The sequence below is a fragment of the Grammomys surdaster genome, unplaced genomic scaffold (genome assembly GCF_004785775.1).
Source record: "Grammomys surdaster isolate TR1022 unplaced genomic scaffold, NIH_TR_1.0 125702, whole genome shotgun sequence".
NCBI lineage: Eukaryota > Metazoa > Chordata > Mammalia > Rodentia > Muridae > Grammomys > Grammomys surdaster.
Window position 1 is genome coordinate 266,434 of NW_021620537.1, and position 27,811 is coordinate 294,244.

The 27,811-nt window shown below is 42.7% G+C and overlaps 1 protein-coding gene across 1 annotated transcript; it reads left to right on the forward strand.

Moving 5' to 3' along the window:
• The first annotated feature begins 354 nt into the window (after positions 1–354).
• On the forward strand, positions 355–27,632 carry LOC114639397 (calcium-activated chloride channel regulator 2). Its single transcript, XM_028788148.1, has 14 exons — positions 355–540; positions 1,378–1,515; positions 4,071–4,221; positions 7,487–7,595; positions 9,295–9,454; positions 11,789–12,016; positions 13,275–13,505; positions 14,692–14,872; positions 15,626–15,732; positions 18,435–18,659; positions 20,777–21,047; positions 23,473–23,643; positions 26,351–26,584; positions 27,029–27,632. Exons 1-14 carry the CDS (start codon positions 355–357, stop codon positions 27,469–27,471), a joined length of 2,835 nt encoding a protein of 944 aa, XP_028643981.1. The 3' UTR covers positions 27,472–27,632.
• Positions 27,633–27,811: the final 179 nt, after the last annotated feature.

Sequence of the window (27,811 nt, forward strand, 5' to 3'; positions counted from 1 at the left end):
TTCATTGTTCTGATGGCCTTGCAGCCAGGCCTATATCTCTTAAGCTCCTTCTTGCTTCATTTCCCTTTTCCCTTGAGAAGATATGAAGCCAGTAAAGGGTGGATGGCTTCTTGTCCAGCTATGATTCAGGAGGAAGCTTAGCCACAAACCAGGTGAGTACTATTGCCATGGAGAAGGACTTGTAGAGACAGGTCCCAGATAGATCCACCCCAGACTTTTCAAAGAAGGTAACTCCTTCATCATGTATTGTAAGACCTTCCAAGTTCAGAAATAAGTCATCTGCTTCCACATTGATCAGCTGACTCAAGGTACCCAGCAGGCTCCCCGTGAGTAAACCAGAGGCTTCACTACAAGATGACCCACGGGGGTAACACAGGACCTACCAGCGGGCTGACACTTGTGACTCTTCTCTTTGCCCTAAGTCCAGAACTTCTGTTCCTGGGCGCTGGATTGAATCTGAAGGAGAATGGTTATGATGGATTACTTGTTGCGATCAATCCTCGGGTATCCGAGGATCTGAAGCTGATTACAAACATTAAGGTGAGTGGCAATTATGCAGTCAATAGCCTACTAATTCAGACCTGTTGCCACCTTTAGGAAGCTAACCCCACCAGGTTTGAACTGGAGCACTACAGAGAGCAGCATTTCTTAAGGACAGTGCTGACAGCACGTTTGTGGGCATGCCAGCTACATCACAGCATCATGTCGATATATGTAGCCTCCACTCTCAGAGCCTTCATCCTTCTTTTTATTAGTTACCATCCGTCGGCTTTGGGGCTAAGCTGTAGTTTTCCCATGGAACTGTTCTCTGGAGAACAGCTTAGAGAAGTGAAAGTGGATTGTAGCAAAAGAAAGTCGGATGTTTGAATGACAGGGGGGAGCATCTTAAAATCATCCGGTGACATCCCATTTCAAAGCTGAGAATTCTCAAGAGAGAACATCTATGCAGGCTGCCACGGAGAGAAATTCTCTCTGCTCGCTCGTGTTCTGTAAAATAACTGATGTTTTCCACTGTAACATGGCAAGGGAGGATCATCACCTGAGTGCCTAGTCTGTGGTATTGCCTAAAGTGTTTTCAAAAGGCACAGGCCTGAACGTGCTCGGAGGTGTGACTTAAAGCGGTGTTCTGAAACTTGGGGAAATCATGAGAACAAGCCCTAGCATGTAATTGGTGTGCCCAAATCTCTTTCAGGTAACAATTCAATGTCTTTTCCTAAAACGTTTGTCCCTGTGTTTTTAGGTTCATTTGAAGTCTGTTTACCTGTTTTTCGTTGTTGCTTGCGTGGCATCAGAAAAACAAGGATTTCCTTCCTGTCTGATGGCTTCCCCACTGATTACATGTTTACATCTGATGGCTTCCCTTCTGTTTGGTTATAGGAAATGATAACTGAAGCTTCCTTTTACCTGTTCAATGCAACCAAGAGAAGGGTGTTTTTCAGAAGTGTACAGATATTAATACCTGCTACTTGGACAGCTCATAATTACAACAGAGTGAAACAAGAATCCTATGACAAGGTAAGGACTGAGGATTGTATTAAAAGAGTTTAATTCAACTTGAGGGTGAGAAACGTTCAAACTGTGCTCTGTCCTTGATACTGGCACAGTGACATGATCTACTGTAAGGAGTATTACTGACAAAGCACATAGATGTTATCCCACAGACCTTCATACATGATCATGTGCCAGGAGAAAGGCAAGACAGAACAACAGAAGCATAATAAATAGGTGTGACTCATTCAATCACACATTAAGTCGGATGCCATTGCTGATTCTGCTTCTCTGGGGGTCTCTATTCTGTGATGCACACTCTGGGGGGGGTCTCTATTCTGTGGTGTACACGATCCTGGCTCAGTTTTTACTGGAAGAACAAGAATCCATTTTATCCTGGTGAGAGTGAACAGGGACCTGAACAATCCAACTCTGGCGATGTTCATTTTCACTGTGCGGTGAACAGATGTATTTGTGCTCAGACATCCACCCGTGCGTGTAAAAATGCAACTGTTTCTCACGCCATGGGATGAATCAGCAGATTTTGCCCTTAACTAAGATGATTCAAAGGAGAAAGGAAAGAAGGGAGAAAATAAAAAGATTGTGAGTGTGGGGAAGGTGGCTCCAATTTCTTTTCTACCACAAAATAACCTTAAAGAACACTAATGAATTACAGATGATCTGTGATTGTGCATTGGTATGCGCCTAGGAATAAATGCTAACACACTTTAAAAATTACTGTGAATTAGAGTCCACTGTATACATGAGAAGAGCTAGGAACAGCATAGAGAAGAGCTTCAGCAATGAAGTGGGTTTGGTGTCTGCGACTACAGTCCCATCAGGATGGCTAGGACACCTAACACGTGCCTTTTTCTTTATCTGTCGCTTGGCATACAACTTCCTCAGATTGTCTTAATTCTTACCTTTCCCTGGAAGATTCTCTCAGAAATTGAATGGCCTAGCAATGTAGAATGTAGGCCAAATGCAGAAGATGTTGAGAGGCTTACACAAGAGTTTGGTTGTTCCACCAGACAGGAGCATTTGACGGAGCTTGGCAAGGAGATAAGTAGGGGGATGGGAACAAACTGAGGCAACTCGAGTGCTCGCTAAGCTCCTGCTAAGAACCACCCACTGATGCATGTATACATCTGTTATCAATTCCTACACAACCTCACGGTAGTTGTTGTTGTCATGAATCAAGAATTCACTTATGTGAGCACCTCACAGAAGGTAAGGGCTTTGTTCCCTGTAAATAAGTAATAGTTATCAATTTGAATGTCTATCTAATGTCAAAATCCATACTGTTAGCACCAAACTGTATAGTCTCTATAAAGATTATATTAATGACCTTGTCCTTCAGTACTCTGAGAAGTCTTGGAGACAGCACAAGAGAACCACGTTGTCAATGGCAGTACCTGATCTTACAAGAGGAAAAGTACAACATGTGCGATATGATCAGATGTTTTCATACCATTTCCATTAACCTCATAATGTCAATTACGTAAACCCTAGCTGAATGAGCCTCTATACAGAGACATTGCTGGTTAGGGCAGAGGAGGGGCCATGCAAGGCCTTTTGTATATTCCACCTTTCAATGTTCCTACCTTCCAACAAATAAATGGTAATTATTATAAAAGCAACTTATGCTCATTAGAAAGGAATCCTCAAATAAATAGAAATGAAAATATCTTCCCCCAGTGGCACACAAGACATACAGTACTTGTAATCTATATCATTATGCCAAGTTTACCTACTCTTCTTATTTATCTATCTCTAGTGTTTAGGACAGGATTTTGCTATGTAGCTAAAGTTCTGGAACTTTCTATTTAGGCCAGGCCGGTCTCAAAGTCTCTATCCTCCTGTTTCAGCTTCTTAAGTACTAAGATTGCAAAAGTGTGCCATTACACCTGGCTCCCTCTCCCTTTCTTAACTGAGCATCATCCTTACTTTCTGAGGCCTGGTTTGTGACAGCTGTCACTCTTTCTAAAGCAAGAGGAACAATGCTGTCTGCAAAGTTTTGCAGTCTTGATGTCTAGATGAACAATACCTAACGCGAGATTTGAATTTAAGATGCTGTGTTTTAACAGTAGTCACTGAAATGGTCAGAGACGAAGCAAAACATAACTCACTCAGAATGATACCGTGATCTGACTAGTTATGGAAATGAAAGACGGGGCTAAAGGGAAACATTGTCCTTTCGCTTGCACTGACAGAGTAACGAGCAGACTGAGGATGGCTCTAGGTCCTTACTGGGCAGTCCTGGATGGTGTGTAAATACTATTAAATCTTCTTGATTTCACAGCTCTTTACAATGTTATGATATCGTAACTTTACAGTATTGATATCTGAGAATATGGGAAGGGAATAAAGGCAGGGAAGAAGTTCCATGCAGTCTGGATAAACTTTTAAAAGAAATCTTCTGAGAGTGCCAAAGAATTTAGCTTAAGTATTTAGCTATCAGAATATCCAAACTCTAACTACAAGGCATTCCTTTAATATTTAATCTGCTTTTAAATCATACATGCTTGCCTACAGTAAAATTACAGCTTAAATTTCCTTAAAATGGATCTGTTTTAATTTAGGCAAATGTCATAGTGACTGAGCAGAATGGGGTGTCCGGGGATGACCCATATACCCTACAACACGGAGGGTGTGGAAAAGAGGGGAAATACATCCATTTCACCCCCAACTTCCTACTCAACGATGAGTTAGCCGCAGGATATGGGTCACGAGGTAAGTTCAGCTCATAAGAACATCCCCTCCATGGTATAATATTTTTTGCTTTGTGCAGAAGATACTTCTAAAACCTGCAACCTGTCGAGGACTTTCACTTTTAAGGAGAGGAGGTCAGGTGACCATAGAAGGGGTGGGACAGGATGAAACAGGAAGACCACAGACCAGATTACGCATAGAGTAGTACTCTGAAAATTCAGTGAAGACAACCAAGCCAAGGGTTGTCAGCACATGTCTCACAAAGGAGAGGGTTAACATCGTTTTCATTAATGGAAGGAAGAGAGGGCAGGGAGCATGTGCAAAATACTGAGGCTGCTGAGGAACCCACGGCTTTGAGGGAAGCCTTTGACCCACTGTCAGGGCAGAGCTTGGGTCCGGAGGGAAAAGCCAGCACGCACCCAGCAGGCAGGTGGTACGCATGCGCACCCAGCAAGCAGGCAGTGAGAACAGCCTGGGATATTCACACTATGAAGTCCCCACTGAAGGCTCACGCACGTGGGAACAACAGCACCATATAGCTTTCAGGAGATGTATCTGTGAGGGAATTCTGGATGCGGGGAGATACATGGGAACAGTACACGGATGTGCTCAGAAGGCTTGAATGGAGGAGATAAAGGGAGAAGGACCAGAGGTGGAATACAAGAACACAGACGGCCCATGCCCAGATGTGCTGCCGATCTCACTGAAAATATTTCCTTATGAGATCCTAGTGGCCCTAAGTGGTGAGCGTTCCAGAGTGCAGGAATTCCGAGTGGCTGGCTGCAGATTAAAAGGCAAGAGGTGTGTGCAGATGGCATTAAGAACAAGAAAGGCATTGGGAAATAGGGTGGACTGTGGAAAAGGGAAGCCACGGGATGGATTAGGCAAGATGGCACGGAGCAGCGGACTGAATGCAGAGGGTCTGGCTGTGGTCAGATATGGGCGTCTGGAACTCAGGAGATAGGTTATGATCGCCAGCCTGAAGACCGGTGCACCATGTGTGAGATCTGAGGACACATTAGTGAAGATGGGTCAGCCAGCCCAGGGCTAGCTCCAATCTGCAATTTTATTTTTGGTTCAGTTTTAAATAGAACCTTTCAAATATTTTTATTTTTTGTGAAATTTAAAACTAGGTAGGTTTTGTTATCCCTGCTTAGCAAGCAGGAGTAAAAGCAATCATAGGATCCTGGGTCCGGCATGGCCTTGGTAGGGACAGAAATGACATGGTTACTGCCCCTGGGACAGGGCCAGCATAAGTGTTGATAGCTGCTGCGGGCATAAGGCTTGTTTGTATAACAGTGTACATAGTTTATGTTCCCCCTTCAGTGTCCTCACTGTTAATGTTACTGACTCCATGATAATCAGAGACAGCCTGAGTCCAAGAGTCGAGGGTGTGGTTAATGTCTCAGCAAAATGTCAAATACTGAGACCTTCAGGACAGCCCTTAAGGCTGTGGGAAAGAACTCTAAAAATATGGGTTCAAAAATATATAACTTCTCAAAAAATAAAGATGAATTATACGAGCGGCTTCATGAATCTTAAGGGCGAGAGCAGCTGCACCGTGTGCCAACTCGTCAGGAAGATACTAAGGGGGGCAATGAAGAGATTTAGAGACTGGTGGTCTCAGGAGATCCCACCCAGCTAAGTGTTTTTGCTTATGCTTACAAAGGAAGACAGATTCCGGAGTTCAGGGTCAGCCTGAGACAGAGCCAGGTTAGGCCCAGGTGTGATAGAAATGGTGACTTCAAAGTGGAGTCCCACCCAGCCATTTTATCATCTGTGCTTAAGGGAGGCAGGCAGATCTCTGAATTCTTTTGCAATGTTAAAGGAATATGTGTGCTTGCTGTCTCCTAAGAATTGAGGGACTGGGATAATGGAATGCTGATTCACAGGGTAATCAAAGGGAAACCTGGAGTAAATGACTGGATTGATATGGTGCTTATGATCTGCAGGAGATAAGCTGTCCAGGGAAATTTTTTTTTTTTTTTTTTTTTTTTTTTAGAATAGCTAGAACTGTTGGGAGAACTGTTTGGAGCAGAAAATATAACAAGAGAGAGCTGTCCAGAGATCTCTAGAGGATAGAACAAGAGAGAGCTGTCCAGAGATCTCTAGAGGATAGAACAAGAGAGAGCTGTCCAGAGATCTCTAGAGGATAGAACAAAAGAGAGCTGTCTGGAGATCTCCAGAGAAAGCAGAGCAGAGAGAAAGCAGTCTTCGAAGCTGCAGACACGTCTTGAGCAGAACACAGGCCACCAGCTTGGGCCCACGATTTGATTTCCAGTCTTTGGTTTTCTCCACTCCCAGACATCCCTTCTCTCCGGACCCTTTTCCAAAGCCAAGGCTGGTCCTTGGCAATAGGATATTTTATAAAACTTTTAAAAATTGGATCTCCTCCCTTCTGGGTGGTAACTAGGAGGTGTGATGTTCTCTGAATCTGCCTATGATTTCATCAGTGCCTCTAGAGTCATGAGTCAGTCGGCACATACTTTCTCTTAATATTTTCAGCTGTGGCTGTCTCCTCCCAAAATGCAAACATTGCACAACGTCCCACAGCACCAGTCAGTCCAGCCAGCAGTCCCTGAGTGACAGAATCTAAACTACTTCAGAAAAAAGGAGAATGTGCCTTGTTTTGGGAAGGGTGTTGACCTGGAAACCTTCCATGGAGAGTACTTAACTTCTGAGATGAACTTGGAAGGAAGTGTAAGCTTAGAGAGGATGAGATAGGCCTGTGAAGGATTTGATGGTAAGAATGAAAGTTTCCAAAAAGAAGAAGGGTTAGAAAATGGGATAAAAGAGAAGGGATATCGAAGCTGGAGTGGGATCCCGTGATCTCTGATCCTTCCTCCTTCCCTGGTTCCTAGGTTTCAGTCATTTCTGTAGACTGGGAAATGGCCTGCAAGAGAGCCAGCAAGCTTGGGCACAGGCTAAACTTAGGAAAGCTTAGTTGATTGCAAGAATATATTTCTTCCGTCTACACTAAGTCCTGAACCTGCTGAGCTGCGTGCATGAAGCTAAGTAAGAGCTTGTTAGATGGCTTCAGGGAGGGAGAGAACGTGGTACTCCCTGCCACTTCTGTCAAGTGAATGAGGTCTAGCTGGCTTGGGAATTTTCATGCTCTCATTCTCTGATGGTAGGGATGAGGTAGGAGGGAATGAGGAGGGAAGTGACCCAAACTTAGACTCTTTGGAAGTAGAGTGTGGTGGAGTGATACTGGGTCTTCACTGATCAGCAAGGCCCGTTGCTGAGATTTCAGGAGCTCAAAAAGCTGAAACCCTCTCTTCTCCAGGCAGAGTGTTTGTCCATGAGTGGGCCCATCTCCGCTGGGGTGTGTTTGATGAATATAACAATGACAAGCCGTTCTACGTGAATGGACGGAATGAGATTCAAGTCACCAGGTCAGTGGTTTCTCTCCTATATAAAATCACAACTGATTGGATATATTGAATATTTCAAAAACTAGAAGAAAATATTTGGGTGTTTTTTACAGTAAGTAGTTGGACATAGTGACACATGGCTATAAAGTTATAATCTGAGCTTTAGAGAGGCAGAAGCAGGAAGATTGTCACAAATTCAAGGTCAGCTTTGTCCACACTGTGAGTTCTAGGCCAGCCAGGGCTACATAGTGAGACCTTGTCTCAAAAAATGTAAAGAATAAAATGATAAATGGGAAGGTAGGTATTTTTGTCTTGATTTAATTATTGTATGACATAAAAATAAGTTAATAATGACAAGCATGTATTAGCAAGGAGTAAATTCTTTCATTGTCAACTTTAATTTAATTGAATTTTAAAATGGACAAATGTTTATTGCTTCAGATATGAACAGTAAAGCGTAATATCCTTTGCCATCTTACTTACGACTCTCTTCATTCTGCTTCCTCTTACCACCTTTGAATAACCATCTCGACTCATTTCCTATTTACCTTGTCTCTTCAAGAAAATTCAAATAAGCACAAATATATATTTTTCTTGTCCTTTTAAAAAATAATATCATAATGTTTCATTTTGTGGTTATGACATAACTTACCCAATCAGTGCCCTCTTGTAAGATATGGAGATTAATAGCCACCTTGTGTGTTATGCTGTAAGGACCCCCGAAGAGGACCCCCAACTCAAGTCCCGATCAGCGCGCACCCAAGGAGACACCAGAGACTGACTTGATGCAAAATAGCAAAAGACAGTTTACTAACAAGGGCCCTTGGATCGAAACTCATCCCACGCAGGGGAGAAAATTTCGATGAAGACCCCAGGAAGTTTAGAACTTTTATAGGGGGAGGCACAAAGGGGAAGGGAAAAGTGGAAAATTCTGGTGTGGTTACATATAATTGGATATTTCAAACATCAGCACTTTGCGTAAGCAATCATTTTGACAGGCTGGATGGCCCACTATTTTTGACCATGAAGCCTCAGACCTTCTAGGATAAACACCAGGTGACCCATTACTCACTTGGGCATGTTTAGACTGGTCAAGATATGTCTTTGGTTGTTTCTACATTTTTGGTCACCTTGTCCCTAGAGGGGCTTGATATTTTTATTATGGCTATTCTCAGCAAGCTCAGCAAGCCGTCCTGTGGTCTTTGCCAAGTTATTTTAATTTTTACTCTTACAATGCATAGAAATCCATACATTAAAAAGCTTCAGAGGATTTGGCGTCACAGGGTGTGCAGTTAGTAGATACAGGCCATCAGCTTCATTTTCATATGGCACTGTTTCTCACTCACATAGCAATGTTTGAAATTTTTAATGAAGACAAAAATCTTTCCGAAGATCACCATTATGGATTCATTCTCTCTGATGTCCAGTGGAGCACTGACACAGGATGTTGCTAGCCTTGTCCTTCCTCTCCCAGAATCTTTCTAAGTTGCCTCCTGCCTTGTCTCTCTCTGCTTGCTAAAAAATTTGGCAACACAAGGTTTTACAACCAAATGGAGAGACTATATTTCCAAATTAATGTATTTCCTGAAGAGGCCATTTAAAAATATTTATGCATGTCTACTGACCTATAGTCCTCAAAACGAACCATTAGAAAAGATAATCAAGAAGAAAACACGTATTTCTAAAGATACTCAGTTCTTAGTTTCTCATCCACTTTCAGGTGTTCATCTGATATCACGGGCGTTTTTGTGTGTGAAAAGGGCCTTTGCCCCCATGAAGACTGCATCACCAGCAAGCTTTTTAGGGAAGGATGCACATTCCTCTACAACAGCACCCAGAATGCAACTGGATCAATAATGTTCATGCAAAGTTTACCTTCTGTAAGTACATCCTTGGGACGACAAACTCCTGTGAGCTGCCACTTCTTTCTCAGATATGTCTAAGTATGTAGAAGATGGGACTGTTAATTGCTGGAAGCTTGCTCCAGCTGGGGAATGGGCTGAAGTGAGACGCATCTACAGACGAAGCCTAAAGACTGATGATTCCTGTCCTTATAGCCTTACTATTTGTTTCTGGCAAAACCATTGAAACCATTTCTTAAAACTTCCTTCCTAAAAATTATTTGAATCAAATCAGGAGTTCTATAAAATCATTAATCCATCTAAAGAAAATTAATTTATGAAAGTTTATCTTTATGTTGATCTTCAGGAAATCTGCCTGATAGGGGGTGAGCCAATACCTAGGAAAAATTAGACCATGTAATAGTGAAAGGAAGGGCATGTCAGTAGTAAGAAGCAATCCTGGGATGAAATCTCTGAAGGTCCTGGAATTCAGAACTTTCTGATTGCAGCCAAGCAAAGTGGAGGGCCATCTTCAGAAAACTTACGGCTTTGTCCTTAGCCTTTCCTAGATGGCTCCTGACAATGAAGAGTCATTGGAGCCTAAGGATCTACTGTTCATTTAGTTCTTTATCTTATATACTTAAAAAATGTTTCCTCCAAATGATAACAAGTACAGATTGTTTTGAAAAGCAAAAGTCTGCTTTCCAGGGCGAGTGCTCAATAAGATGACTTTTGAGGTCACAGAATGAGCTGCCATGTGTTGCCCTTCCCTCTCAGTCACCTCCTAGGAAGAGGTATGAGGTTTTCGAGAATGAAAGATGAATGACTGCACTCCTCTCACCTGAGGTTCTCTTTCCTTTGTTTTGAGAAATCTCGAACTTTGAAAGACAGCCAAGCTAGCCCAGGGAGGGGACTGATCCCAGCTTAGCATCTAAATCTTGTCAACAAATATTTCACATTAATTCATAAAAGATGAGTCTGGACATCCACTTAAAAACTGATATTTAAAAGAGTATTCAGTTAGAGGATCTCTCTCTCTCTGGACAGTCTATTTTCTCTAAGAAAGATGTCACACTTATAGCCAAGCTGGCACCAGAACCTTGAACTAAGAGAGAGCATAGAACCAGAACGGAGGGAGTTGACTAGTCACAGATATAACGGATCTAGCCTGCATGGCTTCAGTTAGCTACTGAACTTCACAAAGACCTGAAAGTCAGTAACTGTGGATCTTCTCCCTGCTATGCCGGGAGTGTGGTGGACACATTTCTTTATGGAATTTTCTCCTTGTCCATGGCTAACCTTTGCTGCTTGCTTTGGAATGTTCTCCTTTCCTTCTTCTATCCCTTCCTACATTTTGCTAACTTGTTTCCTCAGTCTGGTTTTAGTCAATGGTAATCATTGTTTGCAAGGTGAACAGGACTGTTCATCTACCTTGCCTTTATCCATTGTTTTTAATTTATAACTTCCGTATCTGATTCTAATCTAGTTCTAGGTATTTGACCCATGTTGCTTGTGATTAGATACAATTTTTTTCAATCATTTGAAAAACATACTCAAACACATATCGTCACAACAAGTTTCAAAGTCACCTTGCTGCACTCATGATATGTAGAAAAAAAAAATCACTAAACAAAGCAGCACAGGTTTGCTCCTGACTGCACCTCACTGAAAAGCCAAATGAGTGGTACCCAGCTTCCTCCTCTATGAACAGTGATGGGACTGGAGAACCTGTAAATGTCTTTCAAGTCTCCTGCAACTCTACTTGTAGAACTGTCTCTTCTTTGTAGGACCAGATCCAGTGAGAGTAGACAGCTATTGCCTATTGCAAGCTGTACCTTGGGGGGGAGGGGTGTTGCTGGCACAGGCTGATTATCATTAAATGAATTATAGCTAGATCTCCAAATGGGAAAATTGTTTCAGGAAGTAGATTTAAGTAGTTTTGCCCTCATTCTACCCTCACGAAGATCAATATTTGAACTCCATCAATACGTGTTGACTAACTCGTAAAACAAGACACCGTGTTAACTTAATGGGATTCCAAAGAATGGGCTGTCCAGAATAACATCTCTTAGGGTGTTTCTTTAGCACAGTTTCGTGGAAGGGACAGGGGAGTTGCTCTCTTTGAGACTAAAGTTATGTACACGGCCTGTTCTGTTTACTTAGCATAAACACGCTTTTATGAGAGATGACTTTCATGACCAGAGGGTGCTACTATTTCAATCAAAAGGTACCCAGGGTTATTTGCAAGCTTGCTGTTACTTTTGAGAAAAGGAAGCATGTGACCTTTCTTTGAGCACTGGCCTTCTTTTACCTGCTGCCTGACTTAAATGAGAAGTATATTTTGTCTGCAAAGACTGCCTTGTTCCTCTCCAGGTGGTTGAATTCTGTGACGAAAGTACCCACAACCAAGAAGCCCCAAACCTCCAGAACCAAGTGTGCAGCCTCAGAAGCACTTGGGATGTGATTGCAGACTCCTCCGACCTGAGCCACAGCCTCCCTGTGCTTGGTGTTGAGCTTCCAGCCCCTCCCACCTTCTCCCTCTTGCAGGCTGGTGATCGAGTGGTCTGCTTAGTCATTGATGTGTCCAGAAAGATGGCGGAGGTAAACACTGATTCCAAATGATTGAAAACCATTCTTCCCCACCCCGCCCCCATCAAGTTTTAATTCTTTTTATCTTCAGAGTATGATGGGTGGCAGCACAAAGGGTCTTAAAGAGTCCAAGATATCTTATTTTCTTGAGAAATAGGTAGGACAAACTCAGGAGGCCCGGAGATTGAGATGGTGAGATGAATGAAACCCACACATGATCCCAGACCCCATTAGCATCCCCATGTTGGTGCAAACTGTAACTTTTCTCCCCTTTCCCCATGATGGAGACAAAAGCTACTATGTCCCTACTTACTCCCTGCACTCTGTGAGGAGGGGAATCAAAGCCACAAAGAAGTGATGTTTTCTGTGCCCACACCAGCTAGGTATCCAACTCCAGGGAAATGGGAAGGAGAATGTGGAACACACACACGCACACACACACACACACACACACACGCTCGAATAGAAGTGTGGCATTTCCAGGAAAACAAATGCAACTGGATATCACTACAATAAAAGAATTAAGCCATAGAAAAATTATAAAAGGCAAAGAGAGAATTCAAGGTCTAGGTTTCATCTACTCTACTAATTTTCTTCCCAGCTTGTAAGATAAAAAATATTTGGAGAGAGTCAATAAATTAAAACACTGTGGTGTTTGAGGTGTCCATGAGACATTAAATTGATGACATGTCCTCAGAAGCGTGAGGGGGGATTGGGGTAACAATGGGGACAGAGGTCACAGCCATCTAAAAACAGCTGGTCACTGAGACTCCAAATACTGCTTCCTTCCCTCTCTTCAGTGCCATCTAAAAGCACCTAGTGGATTAGTTGGATTAATCAAGCATTATCCACAAAGTGTCCAGCCTCAAATGGCCACCACGGCAGGGGACGGACACAGGTGCTGCCAACCGCCACACCTCTATCACCAGATCCCTCTGTAATGTCTCCTCTCACTCGGACTGAATCTTTAAAAAATCAGTTACGCACCTATTGTCAATTGACATCATAGGTTGTTAAATTCTGAGCTGGAGTGATGGGTGAGGCCATGCCGTCCTAACTGTAAATAGCTTGCTGCTCAGCACTCTTCTGTACACCCCAACACACATTTCTGAGCATATAACTAATTAATTGAAAAAACTCTAAGAACTGTACAGTGTCTATAAAAACATTAACAGATATTTTTGCAAATTGAGTTACTTCATTGGCATTGGCCTGCCAATCAAATGTCATTTCCTCTTTTTCTTCTTCCCCTTTTCTTTTGGGGACCTAGGGAGACAGACTCCTCCGATTACAACAAGCAGCCGAACTGTACTTGATGCAGGTTGTCGAAGCTCACACTTTTGTAGGCATTGTCACTTTTGATAGCGAAGGAGAAATCCGAGCCCCGCTGCAACAAATTAACAGTGACGATGACCGGAAGCTGCTGGTTTCGTACCTGCCGACCGCTGTGTCCACTGGAGCGGAACCGAACATCTGTGCAGGGGTTAAGAAAGGCTTTGAGGTAGAGAGCCCTGAGTTCCGGTTGCCTTTACTGTCTTCTCTTTTATTCTGAGTGTCAGGTTTGGGGGACTGAAGGAGTGGGTTTTTTAGTTTGGTTTGTTCATGAGAAGAAGTTTGCCCTTACAGCCCGGCCATAGCGGCCTCAGCTGTGAGAGAGCAATGATGGGTGATTCCGAAAATCAGGGTTCGTTTCTTCCTCCTGTTGCACTCCCTGGGCCTGACAAAGTAACCCGTCATAGTTAATTAGTAACTGCTCATTGGCAGAATGAGTAAATAAATAAGGACAATGGCCACGGCTAAGGGACTTAAGTATTATGTCCAGAGTCTTTCCAAACTGTCCCTATTTATTCTGAAGTGGCCCCAGCTGTGGCAGTAGTTTCAAGGCAAAATCATCACTTTTGATCTCTGCCTACAGATAAACCAGATTGCAAAGATAAGAACCGAGAAGATAAATAAGTCAATCACTCACACATATGTGTGGACCCACACACATGGACGCAAACACACAATTAAGACCAGACGTGTGCACACACATGGACGCAAACACATAATTAAGACCAGACGTGTGCCTCAGGAATGACAACGCTGATCTAAACCAGCATGTGAGGTGTCCATGTCCACCATCTGTAGACAACAAGACATCAGCTAGGACTGTTGCCACCCACAGACAACAGCTGCTCAACCCAGGCTACCCACTGACATCAACTGCTTGAAAGACAGGAGGCGGTGACATTGCTCAGTGGGAGAGCGCATGCTTAGTGAGCTTGAGTTTTTAAGTTCAATCTCAGGCACGAAAACTACCAACAATAAACAAACAAACAACAAAATAAAACCAAAATCATGATGCCTGGGTTTTATGTCTTGTGATTCTGGTGTCACTGATCTGGTATGGCCTGGCAATGAAATTTGTAAATATTGCCATCTAATTCTGAGGTGTAACTAAGGTTGAGAACCATTGCTCTTACCGGTCACTGGCTAGATCTTAGAGACACGGCTCTCATATAATAATGAACACAATGAACAGAGTGAGGTAAGGAGGGACTTGGAGGTGGTCATAGAGCACAGGGGACCTTAGAGAGTCATAGGCAACACTGGGAGCCAATTGTACATGAGAAGGAACGCCTCTGTTTAGTCACACAGTTTGAGTTACATTTCCTTCCAAGCAACTGATGGGTCTCTGTGTTTAGGTGGTTGAGAAGCAGAACGGAAGAGCTGATGGCTCTGTCATGATATTAGTGACCAGTGGAGCAGATGAACACATTGCCAACTGCCTGCTCACCACGGTGAGCAGTGGATCCACCATTCATTCCATGGCCCTAGGTTCTTCCTCTGCAGCCAGAAAAGTGGGAGAATTATCACATCTTACAGGTAAGAATCTCCTAAGCAAGCGTGTTTTAGAGCATATCCTTAAGCTATGAAACCTAGGTTATAGGTGGAGGAAAAAATAGGAAAGACTTCATTTTAAAAAACACAAATCAATGCTAAACGTAGCTAAACTTTTCCCTAAATTTTGCATGTTTTCTCTAGTGTTGAAGTTTTGTACACCCAATGAAAACTTTTATTTTTATGATTTGCTAAACCAACCTGAGAATGCACGATTTTGAGGCTGAAATCATATTGACCAGCTGCGACACATTCTAGAGTAGACACACAAGCAGCAGTGTAAGATGTACGCTTGCCTTTCTTCTAGATGAGGCAAAGAATAAGTTTGTCTTCCATAAAACCTAATGCAACAGATTGACCATTGAGAGTTAAGATTTATTTGGCTATTTTTTTTAAAAAAAATAGTGCTCTCAGATTATAAACACAAATACATAGCCATGGAGCTACTAGCAATTAATCTACATTATTAAGAATTCTTTTGGATCTCAGACTACCCAGTAAGGGTTTACTGAGTTCTTCTTCAATGAGCAGAGTACTAGAGCCTGAGAAAACAGCCATGAATTGACAGTCAAAATCACCTCCTTAAGACCACATGCCTCAGAGTTACATCGGATGTCATCCAAACTGAGCCAAGTACACCTCCCACTAACTCCCACTAACACTGTTGGTCAGAAAAGATTTACTCATTTATTTTTATGTATCTATCTTAATACTTGACACTCAAATTATGTATTACAGGAGGTTTAAAGTTCTTCATTCCAGATAAATTTACTTCTAACGGAATGACTGAAGCCTTCAGTAGAATTTCTTCTGGAACAGGAGACATTTTCCAGCAAAGCTTACAGGTCAGAATGTCAGTCTTCTGTATATAGACGGAGTGTGGACCAGATGGACTGGACTCTCTGCATCATCACTGTTCTTTGAATATGGAACTCTCTCTGTGTGGAAAGCTCTAAGGAGCGTCTAGGTATCCCCAGAACCAAGTGTCATTTTACCTCATGTCTGTATGGCTCATTTCCAGGAGTTATTTTCTGTAATGACTTCAGCTTTCGAGGTCCATGAAAAGACTCCTTTGTGACAGAAAATGGAGCTGGGGGTGGGATAGGGTGGAGTAAGGTCGGTAGGATAGGGTGGGATGGGTGGGGCGGGGACAAGGTCCAAAACAAAAATAAGACACTATGTTTTCATTTCTTCAGTTCCGTTAACTTTTCCTCCACCACACTGTCTCACTTTGGCTGCATCACTATCTTGATAAAGAATATTAATTATTTCATGAAGTTCTAGAAATATCCAGATCTCTGCCTTCCCTCTTGGTGTTTGTGGGCGAGTGCATGGCCTAGGTGAAGTCCTAGTCCTCCGTTCCATCTTCTAACTAAAGGAATCGCAGGCATAAGCCACCAGCCTCCGTTTTAGATTGCCTCTTTAGTTAGCATGACTGATTTGATTTGGGGTACAAAAGCTTCCTCTTATCAAGCTACCTTTAAAGGGGCCATTTTTTCATTCCACCTGGACATAATTGAATAATGTTTCTAGCAGAATTTCACCTGCAGTTTCCTCACAGATGGCGAGTAAACCAGCCAAGTTATGCTCGGTGTAAACACTGAACCCAATGAATTATTGTCAGGAAATATGTAACGAGCAGATATAGATGCACAGTCAAGATGATAATAGTCTCCTAGCTAGAAGTCAAATCAATGAGCCAAGATATATTGTCATCAAGTGATCAAAGGTCAGAGATAAAGTAAAGCTTCATAAAACATCACATAAGGGGTTCCCAACTTGGCAGACTGAAGGCATCTAGGCAGAAACTACATAGGCCTGGAGAGATAGTCAAGGTGCTAAAGAAAAAGTCTGCCCATTAGTATTATTCTGCTTAGTAAAACTGAGGGTAGCCCACTAGGCCAGGCGACTCTTTCTGCTTTAACCTCCCAGATGCTGGGATTACAAACATGGACCGCTGTGCTCAGCTAGCCAATTAAATCTTGACAAAAATGTGAACACGCACTGAAGAGAGAATAATTTTTTCAATAAATGTTTCTAGAAAGATTGAATATTCCCAGGTAGAAGAATGAAAGTATCCCAGTATCAGTCACCAGTGTCAAAACCCAAGTCACAGGGATTAACATTGTCCTGGTTAAACCTGACATTGAAACTACTAGATAATCCGTTGGAAATATTTTTAGCACTTTAGGATGAACAAGAGTTTTTGCAGGGGACATGGACAGGGGATAAGATCCCCAAAGCATGGAAAATAAAGGCTAAAATGACTAATTGGATTACTTTAAGCTAGAATGTTACTTAGCAAAGCAAAGCATGAGGCCAGCACACACAGAGCCCGTGGAAGGGGGCAGCATTTTAAAGCTGTGCTCTGACAAGCTGCAGATATGCGAAGTAAATCAGGAACTCCAATAACTACCCCAGCTTCTAACACTGGACAATAAGCTAGATGTACGGTTGCCCTCTTTTAATCCTAGCACCAGGGAGGCGGAGGCAGGAGGATTTCTGTGATTTCAAGGCCAACCTGGTCTACAGAGCAAATCCCAGGATAGTCAGGGCTACACAGAGAACCCCTGTCTCAATAAAAGAAAAACAAACAACAGCAAAAAACAACGGGACAGTAAACCCAAGAGTGGACATGATTAAAAAGTAGACATACAAATAGCCACCAGGAGCTAATCACTAGAGAGATGGAGATTAAAACCACAATGAGATAGCCCGTTGTTTCCAGAAGAACGGCTGATATAAAAAGGTGAAGAAGGAATGCTGGAGAGTCTCCACACTGTTGGTGAGAGTGTGGGTCCAGCCATTCAGGAGAACACCACTAATCTCCCTCACAAAACAAAAATGCAACCACCATATTCTTTTTAAAATTCCTTTTTAAAATTTCTTACTAAAACTCGTAGAAGCCTCTGGATATCGTTATACAAATTTAAACCATTTAAACATACCAACAAGCAAAGTCTTCCAGGAGCTCACTCTCATCGTGATTGGTCACGTGAAGCCCATTTTTATAATAGATAATGTGAGAGCAGCTAAATTAATTTTGAGGTGTGATGGAGGGGGCCGGCAGTGTAGCCTAATGGTATCGTATTTGCCCAGTGTGCACCAGCTCTTGGCTTAATCCCCAGCATCACAGGAAACAATCAAACAGATGAATAGTGAAGCCAGACATGGTGGCACACAGCTATATATAATTCCTGTATTTGGAGACAGGAGGATAAAGAATTGAAGGCTAGCCTGAGCTACCTGAGACCTTATCACAAACAAAACTAATAATGCATTACACTTGCATTAGCTGTAAGGAGATAGGTTTTAACTGCTTACGTAATGCGCACTGTTTTGCTTTGATTTAAATATATACAATACAAATCTGAATTAAAAACCCTCTTACTGGGATTGGGGATTTAGCTCAGTCTAGGCCCTGGGTTTGGTCCTCAGCTCTGGGAAAAAAAAAAGCCTTTTACTTTTGCCTATTCATATCTTTTTGTTATAAAAGAAGGAAATGTTATGTATTTGCTAGAAACTTTCACATACATCTCTTTAACAGCTCGAAAGCATGTGCGAAACTGTGCAACCCCAGCACCGACTGACGAATACTGTGACTGTGGATAGCGCTGTGGGCAATGACACGTTTTTCCTAGTCATGTGGCAGATGGGTGGTCCCCCTGAGATTGTATTACTGGATCCTAGTGGAAGAAAATACAGCACTGGTGACTTTATCATCAATCTGGCCTTTCGGACAGCCAGCCTGAAGATTCCAAGCACTGCTGAGGTCAGTGTGACAACCCATTTGTAACTAACTCCTCAGTCAAGAGTAGAGCTAGCAGATGTGTCCCATGCTCAGATGTGGTATGCAAAGGAAGCGTGAGGACTCCTCAAAACTTCCTAAAGCCATTTTTGCGGATGTTAAAATGTTAAGAAGAACAACTGAACTATATCCGTGTCTGCAGGGTTAAGTTCTAGATAAAACCTTGTCACACTCACAGTGTTTCCCTATAGCGTTAGTAGTTTTTTGAAACCTATATCTATCTTTCTTTACAGGAGATAGCCATATAGATATAGTTCCCTAGATGTTTGGGAGCAGCTATACGGAGACTTTATAATAAGACTAATAGTGTAAGGTTTTGGTATCTGCTGTGTTCTGGGTCTTGTACTTAGACGAAAACACCCTAGTTAGGCATAAGCACTAGGTTCTACTAGAACATATGTGAGGACAGGAAGAAGAAGCTCTCTAAGGGATGAGGGGCATCATCCTGGAAAGACAGGAGACAGTGAAGGCTGGTGGTGGGGATGGCATTCTGGACAGATGAACTAGAACGTCGGAAAGCTCAAAGATGAAGCAGGGCTGCTGGTAATAAGATGGATGAACTGGAACAGCGTGTGTTGAGGGAAGGTATAAGCAAGTGACTGAAGGAGAGGTGACCGAAGGGCCCTGTAGATAAGCTGCAAGGGCTGTTCCAGGCAGCACAGAGAGTAAGGGACCGGACCCTGAGGGTAAAGAGAGCCCTGGAGGCTGGGAGCCGACACGGGAATCCCTCAGCTCTGACGGACTTATAAGCGCTCCCCTTATCTGCCTACTCCCATAATTTTTAAAGTCAGGACCTCCCCGTGTTGCCCAGGTTGGTCTCAAACTTCCAGACTCAAGCGATTCTCCCACTTCATCTTCCCAAGTTGCCAAGCGCTGGAACCACACAGGTCTGCTACCTGGCCCAGATTGGCAGTAGCCTCTTCACTGGATTCTGAGCTGGCGACCTCCAATCTACCCCTCAGCCCCTCAAGCCAACCCTTCTGAAGTCTGCATCCTGCTCTGAATTCTGTGGCACTTTGAAGATGAAATGCCAACAGTTATGGTCGCTACTGGACCGTTTATGTCTGGCTTCTGCCCCACCTCATACCTTTCCCCTAAGTACCTCCTTCTCTGTTCCTACTGAACTTTTCTGCAAATTCATTGTGCGCTTCTCACGTAAGGGTTGGGGATGCTGCCTCTGTTTTGTTCTCTTGTCTGACTCCTTCATCTGGATTAGAAACACCAAAGAGAACGATTTTGATCTGGAGGTTCCTGTCATGGCTACTGAAGCCATCAGTTCACAGCAAGACAGTGAGAAGTGACTTGGTGCTAGGCTCAGGCCCCCCTGGGAGATGGCAAAGCACACCAGCTCCATGGAGGAAGTGGACAGAGGGTGGAGTCCCACCGTGACCTGCTGCATTTCTGCTGATTCTTTTTTGTTATTTCCAGGGATTAAACAGGGACAGCTGATAAGTTCTTAAAATGAGACTCCAAGTCTTAGTCTTTTTCCCCCAATTTTTTAATTTGTGCGGTTTATTCAGGTAGCTTGTATAAACAAGAGGATGACATAAAGCAGAATTTATAAAAATTACTCGGCATAGACAGTGTTCAGTTTATTTACTGACCTGTTTATAATGGTAGGTTATATACTCTAGCCCTGCGTGCATTTTTTTGTTCTTTGAAATTTTGGGGTCCAGAGAGGCAGGAAGCAAAGGAAGAATGTTGTTATATTAGCCCAGCATGTCTATGGATTCCTCAATGGCATTCTTAATTTATACAATTTCTTCCGTTCTAAAAATGAATTAAAGTATTTCATTTTCTTTTGGGTAAAGGAGTCCATATCGTTAAAGTCCTTTGACTCTGTGCACATTTGCCATGATGTTCTAAACCTGGGAGTCAAAATGTATCCTCACTGGTCCAAATAAACCGATGTATTTACCCCTAAATCTGCCTAACAGTAAAGGTGGTTGACTAGAGGCCACTTATCTAAGAGTACCTTTCCTAACATCTTTTCTTGCATTAAAAAAAAAAAATGCAGCATCAATGAAACGTTGATTTTATTTCTTCTTCACGCTTGACAAAAACAATGCCTTATTTTGCAGCACGGGCACTGGACTTATATGTTGAACAACACCCACCATTCTCCTCAAACTCTGAAAGTGACAGTGGCCTCCCGTGCCTCCAGCCTGGCCGTGTCCCCAGTCACTGTGGAAGCCTTTGTGGAAAGAGACAGCACCTATTTCCCTCAGCCGGTGATAATTTATGCGAGCGTGAGGAAGGGTCTGTATCCCATTCTCAACGCCACCGTGGTAGCGACAGTTGAGCCGGAGTCTGGAGATCCCGTTGTGCTGCAACTTTTGGATGAAGGGGCAGGTAAGGAGGAGTAGCGTGGTGTAGCACTGTGATGAGGTTGTAGAGGTGTTAATAGTCCCGGGAAAACTCCTTGAATCCAACTGCTTTCCTTGTCAATCTTATGAAATTCCTGAGCGAGTATTGGAAGGAGACCCCAGCTACTCATATGAAGCTTGATCAAAGACTGGTCCTCCTCTGTGGGGAACTTGCACAATGCTTCCTCTGAACATGCGTCTTTGGGAGGGATGTACATAAAGTGACAAGGGAGGAAAGGGACATCTGCCCATTTCATAGACATAAAACCGAGGCTCAGAGGCACCCAGCTTCAGAGCTCTCCTGGTAAAGATCCATAACTTAAATCCAAGTTCCCTGACTCCCTAGACAGGGCTCTGTCCATTTCTTTCTGCATCAGTGATTAGAAAAGTGACTGCAGACACTGTAAAGATGGCTGTCTAAATGCCACTAAATGCCAAGGTTTGGTTTTCTTGCCATCCACAAAAAAAAAATACAATAACAATAACAATCTAAGTCTTCATGGGTGACATGGTTGCTACTTATCTTATGTAAACATGGGTAATATGGTTACTTCATGGGTAACATGGTAACCACTTATTTTATGTAAACAGACCTCCAGTTTTCTCATGCTGCAGAGCCTCTCCATATAGCAGGGACAGCTGGTTTCAGAGCACTTTAATAATAACACAGTGTCATCATTTGGAGCTCGAGGTGTAATGTGGGAACTGGAATGATCTTGAGGATATGACAGGCTGCTTGCCCAGTGTGACAAACTGCCTTAAAAGCACCGTTGTTCTGGGGTCTAGATCTTTCCGCTCTAAGCCACAGACTTGGCTTGGAATTTTGCTGCCCTCTGAAAGTCTCGGTGAAAGGAAGGAAGCCAACACTGAACAGGCTTCAGAATGTGTCCTAGAGCAAGGGACAGTGGGCAGGAATCAGTCTGCTAAGTGAAGCTCAGGGAACACCTTCCTCTCTCACTGGCAGTCAAGTGTGTCCTCCAGTGAGGAAACCAACTACCCCCCCACACACACACTATTTTACAAACTACCAAAGCATGTATGTACACTTGAATTCATATTTTGGAGATATATATTTTATTTCAAATGTGTGAGTAAATATGAGAAGATGAGTAATAAAAATGTGCTTTGTTTTTAAAGAAACTATTATTAGCTTTTTAGTAGAAAATAGATTGCCTCCTAAGAATGAAATCTTTCAAGGTGACTTTTAAGTGTTATCATTGAAGTAGGCAGAGGCCGTCCGCCTTCAGATGAGGCTGTGTGTATTCAGAGCGATAGAGTCACAGGTTGTTTGGCTGTGGAAGACAACCTTACAGAAAGTAAGCAGTCCCAGGAAGAAATTATGATACTGTCATATTTTAAACCTCGCAATGATATCAAAAGTAGCTACAATAACATCCGCCATATGGAAATCATGTTGCATGGGTGGTGGTATCTATGTCCTTCACAGGCCCACAGAGACTCAATCTTCAGGAGACAAGAAGGCTGTTTGGTTCAAATTTCAAAGTCCAACACAGGTTGTTTATTTTAAGTATATTTAAGCACAGAGCAATTTGATAAAAACGTCTGGTGATCATTAACTCAAACCCACAGGCCCAGCCAAGCATCCATAAATCTCTTGGAGGTAAAGTAAAGCTCAAAAGTGACTACATTGAAACTCTTTGTAAAGCACATGGGGTATTTCCATAATAAAAGATTCTCTAAACTGACTGAGAAAAACAAACTTATAGTGAAGGTTTGAGGGAGGATCTGCTGAGGTCTCTGGCCACTCAGAAAGCACAAGTGTCACCAGGGTACAGGGCACTTCTGCTCCCAGACATCAGAGTGAATAACAGGTCTACATTCCTTCCCTTGAAGGATCACCGTGTGTGCTTAACACCTCAAGTTCCCTTTGTGCTTCTCTGGGAGCAAAGAGCTCTGTGTGCTCTGGTCTCAGTGGAGGAATTGGAGAAGGGACTGAAGGAGCTGAGGGGGTTTGCAGCCCCATGGGGGGAGCGACAGTGGCAACTGGCCAGACCCCCTGGAGCTCCCAGGGACTGGACCACCAACCAAAGAGTACACATGGAAGGATCCACTTCCCCAGCCACATATGTGACAGAGGAAGGCCTTTTTGGACATCAGTGGGAGGAGTGGCTCTTGGTACTGGTTTGATGCCACAGTGTAGGGGAATGCCAGGGCAGGAAGGCGGGAGTCGGTGTGTGGTGGCAGAGCACCCTCATAGAGGCAGGAGGAGGGAGGATGGGATAGGGGGTTTCCAAAGGGGAGACCTGGAAAAGGGATAACAATTGAAATGTAAATAAAGAAAATATCCAATAAAATAAAAAAAGAGGAATAAATGTTTTAATAACTCATTAAATAGTAGCAATCAACTGTGATGACATATTAATGCTGAATTTTTGTCTATACACACACAGGTGCTGATGTTATAAGAAATGATGGAATTTACTCCAGGTACTTTTCTTCCTTTGCTGTAAGTGGTAGCTATAGCTGGGCAGTGCATGTCCATCACTCTCCCAGCATAAGCACCCTAGCCCACCCTGTCCCGGGAAACCATGCTATGTATGTGCCCGGTTACGTAATGAACGGTAAGAACCATTTGCACTGCAAACATGCATAATACTGTTTCATGTACGTGTTGGTGATGTGTGTGTGTGTATGCAATGGGCAAACAGAGATGGATGGGGAGAGGAGAGAAAGAGGAGAAGGATGGGGAGAAGAGAGAAAGGAGAAGGAGAGACAAACTGGCAGAGGCAGGACTGAGGGAGGTGGAGAGAAGAGAGGACTGAGAGAGACGTGAATTTCCAAGACACACTCAGGTCTGTGGAAACTGCTCAGTGGTGGTACACTTGCCTGGCATGAACTGAGATTCTGTCCCGAGTCACACCCATACACACACCCACACACACATAATCATACTCCAGCCACTATTAATTGACTGCTTCTTCAATTCTAAACTGTTTGTGGTAGAGAAAAACAGAAAGTAGGTATTTCCTATGGTTTGATCCTCTCGTTTTTTTTTTTTTTTTTAACTTTTTTTTGTTTGTTTGTTTGGTTTGGTTTGGTTTTGGTTTTGGTTTTTCGAGACACGGTGTCTCTGTATAGTCCTGGCTGTCCTGGAACTCACTCTGTAGACCAGGCTGGCCTTGAACTCAGAAATCCGCCTGCCTCTGCCTCCCAAGTGCTGGGATTAAAGGCGTGCGCCACCACCGCCCGGCTCCTCTCATTGTTTTAATAATTTATTTCGAATCCTGACTTGTGGTTATTTATTTGTGATAACTAACACACGAAGAGATTCCTTACAATTTATTTGGTCCCATACTTCCTTTATAGAGATTTAGGGAGCAGCAAACAATGGAAGGCGTGATGCAAACAGCCCCAGTGATCAGAAAAGGAAAGAGTTCCCGACTAAACATGAACTTGGCTGTTACAGACACTGAGCCGAAGCTCTGCTTCCTTTCCTATAAAAATGCCAAATAGTAGGAGACTTACATCTCCTTATAGAAAAGCATAACTTTAGTTCCTGTTAGGAAACGATAGCTAAAAATAAAACAGAAATCTCGGGTACGGTGCTGTCTCTAAAAATAATCTCTCCGATCCTTTGTAATCATTTCTATTTCTAAAAATAGAAAAACTTTGAGACTAGCTTTCTCTCTTTCCCCTTTGATAGCTCTGATTTGTTTTAGTTTGTTTTTGTTTTTTGTTTGGTGTGGAAGACGCCCGAAGATTTGTGTCTACTGGGCATGCGCTCCCTGGATGAGCCACTCCCACCCCTCTGGGCTTGTGCTCCGTGGATGAGCCACTCCCAGCTCTCCAACCTGGACCTGAAATTCAGCTCCCCCATTTACGATGTAACGGTGTAACGTGGAGCAAGTCACTTAGCTCTGCGTTCTGTTTCATCATCAGTAAATGTACGGCAAAGCGTAAGCACCCTAGCATCGCCTTGCTAGGGGAATTGAATGCTTGATATAGCAAGATATTTAAAATACCTGGCCATAGTAGGCAGCCAGTGAATAACACTTACTATAGTTAAAAAATCATCATTAGATAGTTTCATTAATCCACATATTTACATTTTATAATATTTATCTACCCATAACCTCCAAATTCATAATTTTAAATTAATAAATCTAGTTTAAACCTTTTAAATCTTAAAATCCGTCTCAACTAATGGTATTTTAGAGGAATCATAACCTAATTTTTGGTCCGACTCTTTGGTTGTCTTCTTCTATCAAACTCTCAGTAGAAACTATTTGCGGCACTACACTATTAAAATATTTGTTTTTCAGTGTGTGTGTGTACATGCTGAGGCAAGTGTGTGGCTCTCAGAGGGCAACTTGTCAGAACTGGTTCTCTTTCCACCTCACGGGTGGAGCAGCTGCTTTAATCAGCCTTCCTCTCACCATTTCACATTCAAATCTATGGCCAATTTGTGTCTGCAAATTGTTCTTGCTATTTATTATCAAATTATCAAATTATATTGCTATTATCAAATTATCCTGCTATTATTCATTGAACTATCCTCTCTTACCTCCCCCTGAAGTCACCACTGACGGCTGCCACCATCTTCCCCCATGGTGACTACTGGATGACTCTTTTTAAATGACTTCCTGCTTACTGGCATTTGATCCATTTTCTAAGGACCTGTCAGAAAGCAAATACGATGAATCTTGTCACTTCTTGCTCCTCACCACACTGGGTTTAAAATCTCCACTGATCCCTGAGGTCAGTTATTACCTGCTCTTCTGGCTCATCTCAAGGTTTTCTGCTTTCTGTTTGTAGTTCTGGAGATTAAACCCCAGGGCACCATGTCTTCTGATCTGTAACTCCAGCCACCCACTTTTTAGCTCACTCTCTCTCTAACGTGCAACAATTCTGAGCCTACATGTTCGTGCAAGCCGCTCTCTTTTACCAGGATCTCTTCCTTCGTGTCTTACCTCCACCTCAGCCCAAAGACACTTAAATGTTACTGCCTCATGGTTACTACATGGTGTGATCATGCAGAGTGCCCTGCTTTTTATTATTCTAGATTAGCCACACTTTATAAATACCTATTTACTGATAGGACTGCCACTTATATCATGACTAATATAAATCTCATGAGGGAGGATGTTTGGTCTGATTCATGGCACAGTGATATGTCCCCAACCAACCAATATGTATGGAGGGAATAAACAGATGAATGAATGCATTACTGACTAAATGAACTCATTCGTTCTAATGGTGTCTCAACAATCTGTCAAAACTGTTCAGGAAATTTTTAATTTGTTATTTGGCTTTTTCTTTGTGCTCCAGATAATATTATTCAAATGAACGCTCCCAAAACATCAGGCCGAAGACCTGTGAAGGAGAGGTGGGGCTTCAGTCGAGTGAGCTCTGGAGGCTCCTTCTCAGTGCTGGGCATCCCAGATGGCCCCCACCCTGACGTGTTTCCACCATGCAAGATTACTGACCTAGAAGCCGTGAAAGTGGAAGACGATGTGCTCCTCTCTTGGACGGCACCTGGGGAAGACTTCGACCAGGGGCAAAGTAACCTTGCTGATATTGTTTCCTAAGTACCTTTCCACAGGCAGTATTTCTCTTGTGTGTGTGTGTGTGTGTGTGTGTGTGCGCGCGCGCGCACGCACTCATAGTCATGTTTTTTATTGTTTTCCTTATGAACTTTCCAAAAAGCTTCACTAGTTAAAGCAATAGCTAGAGACAGCTCAAATAACACAACATGAAGTTTATATAACTGCTTGAAGCGAGGGTGACATCCTCATTATGTTGATTCTTGCTTTCAAAAAATATTAAGTCCTCCTGGCTCAGGTTCAGCACGAGTCTTTACATTGCACTTGGTATTCTGTGCTTTTTCACATGTATATTTCTTGATAGTTTGACTTTTTGTGGCTACTTTTCATTACTAATTTATTCAACCAACTGAAAAACTTACACAAAGTGACCGTATTTTTCTGTGTGTATTTTTAATTTCAGCTACAAGCTATGAAATAAGAATGAGCAAAAGCCTGCGGAGTATTCGGGAAGACTTTGACAGTGCCTTCCTGGTGAACTCGTCAGAGCTAATCCCTCAGCATGCTGGCACCAGGGAGACATTTACATTCTCACCCAAGCTTGTCACCCATGAACTTGGTCACGAACCTGATGAAGACACACAAGAAACCAACATAGTGTATATAGCCCTGAGAGCCATGGACGGAAGCTCCCTCAGGTCAGCTGTTTCAAACATTGCACTGATATCAATGCCTCTTCCCCCAAACTCTGCTCCTGTAGTGAGCAGAGATGATCTGATCCTGAAAGGAATTTTAACAGTAGTAGGTTTGATAGCAATCCTTTGCCTTGCTATGGTTGTAGCACACTGTACTTTAAACAGGAAAAAGAGAGTGTCAAGGAAAGAGAATGAGATGAAATTTCTATGAACAAACAGACGCAGTACTGTTTGTATTTTTGTTCCTTCTTAGATATGATGATGATGGCCTTTACATCCACAAAATAAGATGCCAACAAAATCAAATCAGCCTCAACATCGGGACATTTACATATCAGATAGATGCTGATGCTTCCCCACACTCCCGCAAAAAAAAAAAAAAAATCACCAACTTTTAATACTTGTTTTGGGAAAGGGTTAGAAAACAGTGTAAGGTTCCAGTTATATAAAAATAATAAAATATATTGCTCAAGGTAATGGATGGAAAGACAAGGAAGGTAAGGACAAAATCAAATTGGAGTCAAGAAAAGCTTGTTTTATTGAAGTTGAAT

What these genes read in the sequence shown, in the direction of transcription:
- LOC114639397 (XM_028788148.1), top strand. Translation starts at nt 355, where the DNA reads ATGACCCACGGGGGTAACACAGGACCTACCAGCGGGCTGACACTTGTG. An exon ending in AACAAGAATCCTATGACAAG is followed by an intron (nt 1,516 to 4,070) that starts GTAAGGACTGAG and finishes GTTTTAATTTAG; the next exon opens with GCAAATGTCATAGTGACTGA. An exon ending in TCATGCAAAGTTTACCTTCT is followed by an intron (nt 9,455 to 11,788) that starts GTAAGTACATCC and finishes GTTCCTCTCCAG; the next exon opens with GTGGTTGAATTCTGTGACGA.